The 10,063-nt window shown below is 44.3% G+C and overlaps 1 protein-coding gene and 1 pseudogene across 2 annotated transcripts in view; one reads left to right on the top strand and one right to left on the bottom strand.

Annotated features, from left to right (window-relative positions):
- Positions 1-537: 537 nt before the first annotated feature.
- Positions 538-10,063, bottom strand: part of LOC113429654 (uncharacterized) — a 219,888-nt gene continuing 210,362 nt past the window's right edge. The window contains exons 3-6 of one of the 2 annotated variants that reach the window (XM_087953396.1): positions 6,589-6,703; positions 6,409-6,476; positions 4,547-4,676; positions 538-3,796 (exon numbers count right to left, since the gene is read on the bottom strand). In XM_087953396.1, the coding sequence (XP_087809522.1) occupies positions 1,629-3,796; positions 4,547-4,676; positions 6,409-6,476; positions 6,589-6,703 (2,481 nt within the window). In that variant the 3' untranslated portion in view covers positions 538-1,628. The remainder of the gene's footprint in view (positions 3,797-4,546; positions 4,677-6,408; positions 6,477-6,588; positions 6,704-10,063) is intronic. The other variant, XM_087953395.1, reaches the window with a different exon arrangement.
- LOC148131811 (uncharacterized) lies at positions 7,336-9,993 on the top strand (annotated as a pseudogene).

Here is a 10,063-nt window from a genome sequence, read left to right as displayed (position 1 = left end):
TCCTCCCACCGAATATTTCCGCCCACCCAGCCCCTCCTGCATGGGGGGTGGGGAGAAGTTCTGGGACTGTCCATCAAAGGGGAAACTGCCGGGGACCCTCCTGGCTCTGGGCTGATGGATCCTCCCCCACAGACTCCCACCTTCCTGGGTGAATCCTCCGCTCGGCTATCTTGGGAAAGGCACCACTTTGCTTCATGGAATAAAAATGTGATTTCCCTCCTTGAAATACGACTCTCCCTGGCTCTGAATGTCTGGGTGAACCGGCTCCTTCCAATTCCTGCCCCTCGACCCCTCATGTTCAGGAACCGCCCTTTCTGTGGGTCAGGAATCAGGGTCCCCCTTTTCCTTGAAAACTCAGGACCCCGAGGAAAGATCCCGGAATCCAGTTGGGCCGTTTCACCTCCGCTTTGAACTCCTTTCCTCAGAGAACTTAGACCTCTTTCAGCAGGGAAAAATATCAAGTAATGTTTTGGAAGAAATTTTGCCAGTAGAAAAGTGCAAATATATTGTGGAATAATCCAGATAATCTCTTCTGTTGCAATAGGATAGAATAGAATTCTTTATTGGCCAAGTGTGATTGGACACACAAGGAATTTGTCTTTGGTTCATAAGCTCTCAGTGTACATAAAGAAAAAAGTAAAATGCATTCATCAAGAATCACAAGATACAACACAGTGATAGTCATAGGTTACTACTAAGCATACTAGGGAACAAATAAAACAATATAAATTGTAAAGATACAAGCAACACAGTTATAGTCATAAGTTGGAAGAGATGGGTAGGTAATAGGAAGGATGAGAAGAACTTACTAAGGCTTTATTAAACGGTACCAATACTTCATGTGATTTTGATTCTATGCCTCCATTTATACAATCAAGGATTATATTAGCTTGTTTGGCTGCTGCTGCACACATGTGACTCATGATCATCCATTCGGACTCCCAAGGTCCCTCTCACAGTTACTGTTTCTGAGCCAGGTTTCCTGTAATCTGTTTTTCCTGCCCAGGTGTAAAATCTTTTCTCCACATTAACTTTCATTTTGTTGGATTCAACCTTTTTGGATCAAAAAGGCACAATATGCATACACATATAAATCTATAGACATGGTGGGTCACTGGTTAGAATGCAGTACTAGAGGCTGATTGTCCACAGCCAGTTCGATCCTGACATGCTCATGGTTGATTGAGCCTTTCAGTCTTCTGACGGCGCTAAAATGAGGACCCAGATTGCTAGAGACAATGTGCTGACTTTGTAAACTGCTCAGGGAGTGTGGTAAAGCATTGTGGAGTGGTATATAAGTCTAAGTGGAATTGCTATTGCTATAGTTTCTCCCAAGTGTGGATCCTTTTATGAGAAGTAGGATGACCATTCTGAGCAAAACTCTCCACATTTATATGGCTTCTCCCATATGGATCATCTTATGGGAAATAAGATTACATTTTTCAGTAAAGGTGTTTCCACACTCAATGCATTTATATGGCTTCTCCTGTGTGGCTTCTTTAATGGGAAATAAGATTACATCTATGAGCAAGGGTCTTTCCACATTCCGTGCATTTAAATGGTTTCTCTCCTAGGTGGATCTTTTTGTGTCTTCTAAGTCCACTGCTATGAGCAAAGATCTTTCCACACTACATGCATTTAAATGGCTTCTCCCCTGTGTGGATCCTTTTATGGATAGTAAGTCTACTGCCATGAGTAAATGTCTTTCCACACTCCATGCACTTAAATGGCTTCTCCCCTGTATGGATCATTTCATGGGAAATAAGATGACCACTTTGAGCAAAGGACTTTCCACACTCCATGCATTTAAAAGGCTTTTCCCCTGTGTGGATCCTTTTGTGGATAGTAAGTCCACTACTATAAGCAAAGGTCTTTCCACATTCCATGCATTTATACGACTTGTCTCCAGTGTGGATCCTTTCATGGGAAATAAGATAAACACTTTGAGCAAAGGTCTTTCCACACTCCATGCATTTAAAAGGCTTTTCCCCCGTGTGGATCCTTTTATGGACAGTAAGTCTACTGCCATGAGTAAATGTCTTTCCACACTCCATGCACTTAAATGGCTTCTCCCCTGTATGGATCAATTCATGGGAAATAAGATGACCACTTTGAGCAAAGGACTTTCCACACTTCATGCATTTAAAAGGCTTTTCCCCTGTGTGGATCCTTTTGTGTATTCTTAGGTCACTGTTATGAGCAAAGGTCTTTCCACACTCCATGCATTTAAATGGTTTCTCTCCCGTGTGGAGCTTTTTGTGGCTGCTAAGTCCACTGCTCTGAGTAAACGTCTGTCCACACTCCATGCATTTATACGGCTTCTCTCCTGTGTGGATCATCTTATGGGAAATACAATGACCTCTTTGAGCAAAGGTCTTTCCACACTCCATGCATTTATATGGTTTCTCCCCTGTGTGGATCCTTTCATGGGAAGTAAGTGTACTGCTCTGAGTAAAGGTCTTTCCACACTCCATGCATTTATATGGTTTCTCTCCTGAGTGGATCTTTTTGTGGCCACTAAGGCCACTACTATAAGCAAAAGTCTTTCCACATTCCATGCATTTATATGGCTTCTCCCCTGTGTGGATCCTTCCATGGGAAGTAAGGTTATCTCTTTGAGCAAAGGTCTTTCCACACTCCATGCATTTAAATGGCTTCTCCCCTGTGTGGATCCTTTTGTGTATTTTTAGCTCACTGTTATGAGCAAAGGTCTTTCCACACTCCATGCATTTATACAGCTTCTCCCCTGTGTGGATCCTTTCATGGGAAGTAAGTGTACTGCTATGAGCAAAAGTCTTTCCACACTCAAAGCATTTATATGGTTTCTCCCCTGTGTGGATCATCTTATGGGAAATAAAATTACCTCTTTGAGCAAAGGTCTTTCCACACTCTATGCATTTATATGGTTTCTCCTCTGTGTGGATCATCTTATGGGAAATAAGATTACCTCTTTGAGCAAAGGTCTTTCCACACTCCATGCATTTATATGGTTTCTCCCCTGTGTGGATCATCTTATGGGAAATAAGATTACCTCTTTGAGCAAAGGTCTTTCCACACTCTACGCATTTATATGGTTTCTCCCCTGTGTGGATCCTTTCATGGGAAGTAAGTGTACTGCTGTGAGCAAAGGTCTTTCCACACTCCATACATTTATATCGTTTCTCCCCTGTGTGGATCATCTTATGGGAAATAAGATTACCTCTTTGAGCAAAGGTCTTTCCACACTCTATGCAATTATATGGTTTCTCCCCTGTGTGGATCAGCTTATGGGAAATAAGATTACCTCTTTGAGCAAAGGTCTTTCCACACTCTACGCATTTATATGGTTTCTCCCCTGTGTGGATCCTTTCATGGGAAGTAAGTTGCCTGTTTGTTCTAAAACATTTTCCACATTCCAAACATTTATAAGGCTTCTTTTTTGTGTCAATTGTTTTTTGAGATGTAAGGAAGTTATTCCCAAGAGAAAGAATGAATGTCCCATTGTAATTCTCTCCATTGTGTCTTCTTATAGCATCTTCTCTTTTGTTTTGGGTTAAATAGGGTTCATTTACTTGTACTTCAGCTTTGATTAGCTTCACACTTTTTCCAGTATATTTTTTCCTTATTTTCTCTTGTTGGGCAAGAAAGTCTCGCATCGGAGCATCACTGGAAGGTGAGCTTTCCTGATTCCAATTCATTGACTGGTTTCTCTCTAGGCTTTCAAATTCCATTTGAATTCCAAACTTCTCCGTTCCATCTTTAGCACTGATCACTTGGAACAGTTCACAGGAATCTTGATTCTCCTGCCCATTATTACCTTCAAACAAAAGGGAAATGAAAATGATAACAAGGTTAGAGAAAAAGATCAAAGTGTAGAAAGTAAAGTGAATTTCCTTCTGAATTTCTCAGAAATTCCATTAGGTTGTATGTTTGTATGCCTACAGTGGTGTGATATAGATATGATGATTTCTATATTAATGAGTCATGAAAGCTTTGAAAATATCTAGAAAACAGCAGTGCCTCTGCATTCAATCATAAGCGTGAATGATAACCATGGTGCTGGAACACCCATAATTTCGGGACTGGGTCTCAAGTACTTGGGGGAGAGCTGGTCGTAACATGGAAGAGTCGCTAAGTGAATTGTTGTAACTCAGGGACTACCTGTACCATAGGATGCTCTGAGTCACACTGCATCAGGCCTTTGCTCTTGAATTGAATTGGGGGAGTGCTCTTCCATGGCCTGAGCGTGAAAGTTCTGTTCTCACACAATTTGGAGAGGTTCCAGGGGACAAAATGACAACACACTCCTCTCACATGACCTGCAGGGGACACCCGGAGCACACCTCCTTCTTTTCGCTCAAACAGAATTTCAAATTGAAATGGAAAAATGCAGATAAGAAATGGCACAGAAAGCAGCTAAGCAAAGAGACATTGACTCTTTCCTTCCTTGGAGCATCACAAGGCCAGATTCTTTCCTTCCTCCTCCCAGGAGACGATATTTGATTAGTGTTTTTTAAATAAAAAAACTATAATCTCTCTTCTTGATTGGAGACTAGAAAACTCTTACCCAGAGAGACCACATTCCTATGGTTTTCAAGCATGACTTCCGAATGCAGCGCTTTCTGGTCAGGATCCAGCTGAGACCATTCCTCCTCAGAGAAATACACAGCCACCTCCTCGAAGGACACAAGACCCCCCTGGACATGGAAAAAAGAACAGAACAGGAGGATTCGCAAGATCTGTTCATCTTCATCTTCATTGATTTAGAGGATAGAAGGGGAACTCATCAAATTTGCAAACAAGACCAGATTGACAGGAATACCAGCACTCCAGAAGATAAGCTCAAGATATAGAAGGATCAACAGACTGGGCCCCATCTAACAAAGTAAAATCAACAGTGAGAAATGTAAGGTTCTACATTTAGGAAAGGAAAACCAAACGCAATGGCATAGAATAAGTGATACCTGGCTCAACAGTAGTAAGTGCAACAGGGATCTTGGAGTCCTAGTGGACAACCACTTAAACCTGAGTCAGCACTATCCTACAGGTGCCAAAAAAAACCCCAACAGAATCATAGGCTGCATTAAGAGGGATAGAATCAAGATGACATGAAGTGTTAGTACCACTTTATCATGCCTTGGTAAGACCACACTTGGAATATTGCATCCAGTTTTGGTTGCCAGATGTAAAAAAGATCTTGAGACTCTAGAAAGAGTGCAGAGAAGAGCAACAACAATTATTAGTAGACTGGAGGCTGAAACATATAAAGAACGGTTGCTGGAATTGGATATGTCTAGTTTCATGAAAAGGACTAGGGGGTGACATGATAGCAGGGTTCCATGAAGCAATGGATGGAAACTATTCAAGGAGAGAACCAAGCTACAAGTAAAAGAAAGTTCCTGACAGTGGGAACAATTAATCACACGACTTGGCTCCAGAAATTGTGGGTGCTCCAACATTGGAGTTGTTTATGAACAAATTGGACAGCCATTTATCTGAAATGTTATAGGGCTTCCTGCCTGAGCAGGGAGTTGGACTATAAGATCTACCTGCCAACTCTATTATTCTGTGCCATTGTTCCCAAATCCCCAAATCAGAGATGTTCACTAATTTAAATGGCTGTGGATCACACAAGGCCTAATTTTAGGTGAGCAAATGGGCAAAGCTGAAAATTGCTTTCACTGAAGACATATTTGGAGAAGTTTTATCTAATTCATTGATTCTGCAAAACCTTCAGTGCCTTTCAGCAAAGTAATCCCACTTCTGGATCAACTGATCTATCGTTCTATCATTGATTGACACAATAGTCTGAGCCATTGACTGAAAGGAAGAAAACAAAGAAGAGAAAATTCCCTGGGAAAGTCATTTTTCATCCTTTGCAAAGCGGGAATGTTTGATCTCCTAATCGAGGCGTAAATCAGAGGATTGGAAATTATTTTGTAGCCCAAAGTACCGTGATTACATGCTCAACACGGCCACTCCCTTTGGATTTTAATAGTCTGCTTTATTTTTTAATATGACTTGCTTAATTTTGAACTCCAGGTTGTAAATAAGGCTTTTTAAAAATTGTAATCTGGCAGTGTATTTATTTTTCATTAGCATTGCACAATTCCAAGTCAAAGAATAACCAAAAAAGGTCTCTAGCAGTTCCTGCCACTGTGATACCATTTATTCCTATTTCTTGAAGGACCTTTAAAAAATTGGTTCTTGTAAACTCCAAGTTGGAGGAGAACCTAGCAGAACAAGATAACCAGAGGAAGCTATGCTGGCTGACAGCAACTTGAACCTACTATTCTGCTTTCCATGTTGTGAAAGACCAGAAAAATAATCCAGGCCAAACAAGGGGGGGAAATAGAAGGAGAGCACTATGCACACCCGCTTCCCTTCCTGAAAGGAGAATACAAATCTAATATCCTTTCCCTTTCTTACTTGGTTTGGAGGTTCAATCGCTGTTTGATCTCCATCATAAAAACCAGAAAGCTTCATTCTTTGCTCCTCTGTAAGGAATAATTTCAAAATGTATAATTAACAAAATAGGAGGAGGTATTCTAAAGGTGAGAAGAGAGAGGGAAGGGAAGACAGATGGGGAATTGGAGGATCTTCCATTACCTCCTGAGGTGTCCTGATTTTGGTCTTCCCAAGGGCTCCTCCGGAAAAATAGCTCCTGAGGGGGATTTGGTGGGTTCTTCTTTCCCTCAGGATCTCTGATCTCCACAGTGTAGCACTTCAAACAGGAGGAAGGAAAGAAGAAGCAGAATTAATGTACGTCACACGACATAACGTGGATTCTTATATTCAGAAAAACAACCCCAAAGCCCCCAATATCCATCCACGTGGCTGAGTGATAAAAGAATGGAACAATGTCCTACAAGAACTGGGAAATTGCCTCATATTATGAATGTGGGAGAAGGAGGGGTGAAGTATTCAAGCACTCTCTCGGTTTATTCCCTTCCTCCTCCTTTTTTTTTTAAAAAAAAGATGGCGACAGCGGCTGCATGGGTTTGTAGATGGTGCTCCGAAATATTTTGCATTTTGATGAATTTGGATTGTAGAGATTACTATGTGGAAGTGGAAGAGTGTGTAAAGGGAAAGGCAAGAAAGAAACAATCTTGATAAACTAACTGTGAGGCTGGAATTGATTTGAAGCGACATAGAGTTGAAGAGACTGATAGACCAAGAACTGGTACAGTGGAATGGCCAGAAAGTGACAGTTGGAAGGTGAGACGCAGAGTCAGACAGAGGAGGTGGACGATTTTACGATAGTGTGACTTCCCTGATCTCCCCTGACTGAAGCTAAACCCTGTCTGAGAACCCAAGAGTCAGCAGCTGCAGTTCTGAATTAATGGTGTGGGTCATATGAGCGACCCGGCGATAGACACCACCACCACCACCAGAACCCTCCAGGCTGCAGCGGCAGGAGTGCCAGCAAGAAGCCAGAGCCAACAAGCATCCAGCGCAGTGGATATGGTATAGAGACCCCCCACTTGGAGGCATGTTTTTGGGCAAAGTCATCTTATACCGCAATACGGTAATGGTGTGGGTCATCTGATGGAGGCAGAGCTACAGAAGAGACAAGCTTCTCTGGCCTGACAGCTGGGCCTACTGGTTAATAACTGTGGAGAGTGGCAGGCTGCCATTGGGATTTCCTGAGGTTAACTGACGAGTGGGAGCTTGGAACTGTAAACTTCATGAGGCATTGTAGGACAACAAAGCTGCTAAATTTCCAATGCAGCATGGCAAGCCTTTCTGGCTATTTTTCTAGCTACCATTTACAGTTTTACTTCTGCATTCTTGTGGGGTTCTGTGGTCGGTCCTGGGAGGGTTGCTTGGAGGATCCTGGGAGGGTTGCTTGGGGATCCTGGGGGCGTTGCTTGGGGATCCCAGGGCTGGGAAAAGTTGAATGAGAGTATGTTGGTCCCTTTCCCCAGGTGAGAGCTGGGGGGAGAGTGGCTTCCTGCTTGGTGGGTGAGAGCAACTGGGCAGGGTGCTGTTTATGCATCGAGTGGACGTATTCTGACTATATTAGGAGATAAGGGGAGCTGGATGTGACCCCTCTGCAGCAATTAAGGAGTGATGTGAGTTTGAGGGCACTGAGAGCAAATGCTATAGTGCCTGTAAAGCTCACCTTGCCCCCAACAATCTGTCAGTGGAAGTACATATTTTCTTTTTTCCCTTTTTAAAGAAGAATGTTGGGGATGGGGGATGGAATGGTTCTCAGGGAAGGCAGAGGAGGGCGTCCTATTTCAGTGGTGTCGAGTAACAGGAAATATGGGAGACAAGGGAGAGGGCAGGCACAGGGGACACAATCTCCGTGTTTAGTGCCAATCTCATGTTCTGCTCCATTGCACTCACCTCATTTTCCTGGTCGGTAGATCTGTGGTGGCCCTGGTCTTAAACTGCTGCTTTTAAATGTGAGATCAGCTTGCAATAAGGCCAGGCTTATTGCCAACTTGATCCTCGAAGAGAAGGCTGATCTGGCTTGTATAACTGAAACTTGGCTGAGCCCAGAGGGAGGCGTTCCTCTTGCAGGAATGTGCCCAGTGGGTTATCGAGAATGGCACCAGTCTAGACCTCAGGAGGAGGTCTGGGTGTTGTTATCAGAGAATCTCTAGTAGCCTCCAGAGGTGCTGTTCAACACGTCCCCGGCTGTGAGACCCTTTTTCTTAGATTGGGCTCAAGGGATCAGGTGGGATTGCTGCTGCTATACCAACCTCCCTGCTGCGTGGCAGCTTTCCTACCTGGGCTCCTGTGCCTCACCGCAGGACTGGCAGTGGAATTCCCCAGGCTTATAGTTCTGGGGGATTTCAACTTGCCTTTTCTGGGGTCAGAGGTAGCCCGAGATTTTATAGAAACCATGACTTCCATGGGCCTGTCCCAGATTATCCAGAGCCCGACTAGGTCACACTCCCGATTTGGTGTTCTTGTCGGAGCAGTGTCTATGTGACCTGGAATTAGTAGACCTCTCCTTGGTCCCCTTGTCATGGTCAGATCACAGTCTGGTGGCAATGAGTTTCTCAAAAGCTGCATCCCCCCGCAGGGAGGCAGGACCTATTAGATTGGTCCGCCCCCCATCGACTGATGGACCCAGATAGGTTCCAGAAGGAGCTGGGGGTTATAACTATTATGCAGTCCAGCCGAGCTCTTAGTCACTGTTTGGAATAGGAAGGTGACTGAGGCTCTGGATAGGATTGCACCCTTGCGACCTCTCCTCACCCATAAACCTCTCTGTGCACCATGGCATACAGAGGAACTGAGAGGGATGAAACGCATGAGGAGACGTCTAGAGCGCCGCTGGCGGAAGACAGGAGATGAACTTGATCAAACACGGGTAAGAGCTTCTACTAAGGCCTACCTTGTGGCAATTTGTGAGACAGAGTGTAAATACTCCTCCACACTAATTGCGTCTGCAGATAATCGCCCAGCGACCCTCTTTAAGGTGAGCCATCTCCTCTTAGGGAAGGAGATTGAGGTCCACCTGAACCTGAAGGGGCACGCTGAGGAATTTGCAGATTTTCTAGAAGACAAAATCGCTCCACTTTGTTCCCAGTTAGACACCGGCGTGGTTGCTGATCTGGTGGAAGTTTTTGAGGCAGGTTCTTGCCCTGTTATCTGGGAATGGTTTGACCCTGTTGCTTCTGAGGAAGTGGACAGGATCCTAGGGAGTATGCGCGTGAGCACCTGTATTTTAGACCTATGTCCCTCCTGGCTTGTGAAAGCTTCCCCGGAGGTGACAGACGGGTGGACTCTGGCGGTGATTAATGCTTCTCTACAGGAGGGGATGGTGCCTCAGCACTTTAAGGAGGGTGTGGTCCGCCCTCTTCTTAAGAAGCCATCGCTGGATTCCACCTGGTTGGATAATTTCCAACCTGTCTCCAATCTTCCCTTTTTGGGGAAGGTTGTTGAGAAGGTGGTCGCGCAGCAGCTCCAGAGGAAACGGATTATCTCGACCCCTACCAGTCAGGATTCAGGCCTGGATTTGGGACAGAAACAACATTGGTTGCACTTTTGGATGATCTCTGGCAGGATCGGGATGGGGGTAGCGCATCCATCCTTGCTCTACTTGGCCTCTTGGCGGCTTTTGATA

This window comes from Notechis scutatus, chromosome 2 (genome assembly GCF_049901735.1).
Source record: "Notechis scutatus isolate UNSWTSFEM ecotype Mainland chromosome 2, rNotScu1.2, whole genome shotgun sequence".
In the NCBI taxonomy this organism is placed as follows: Eukaryota; Metazoa; Chordata; class Lepidosauria; order Squamata; family Elapidae; genus Notechis; species Notechis scutatus.
The sequence above is the reverse complement of the archived record's forward strand: the minus strand, read 5'-3'. Positions and strand labels throughout refer to the sequence as shown.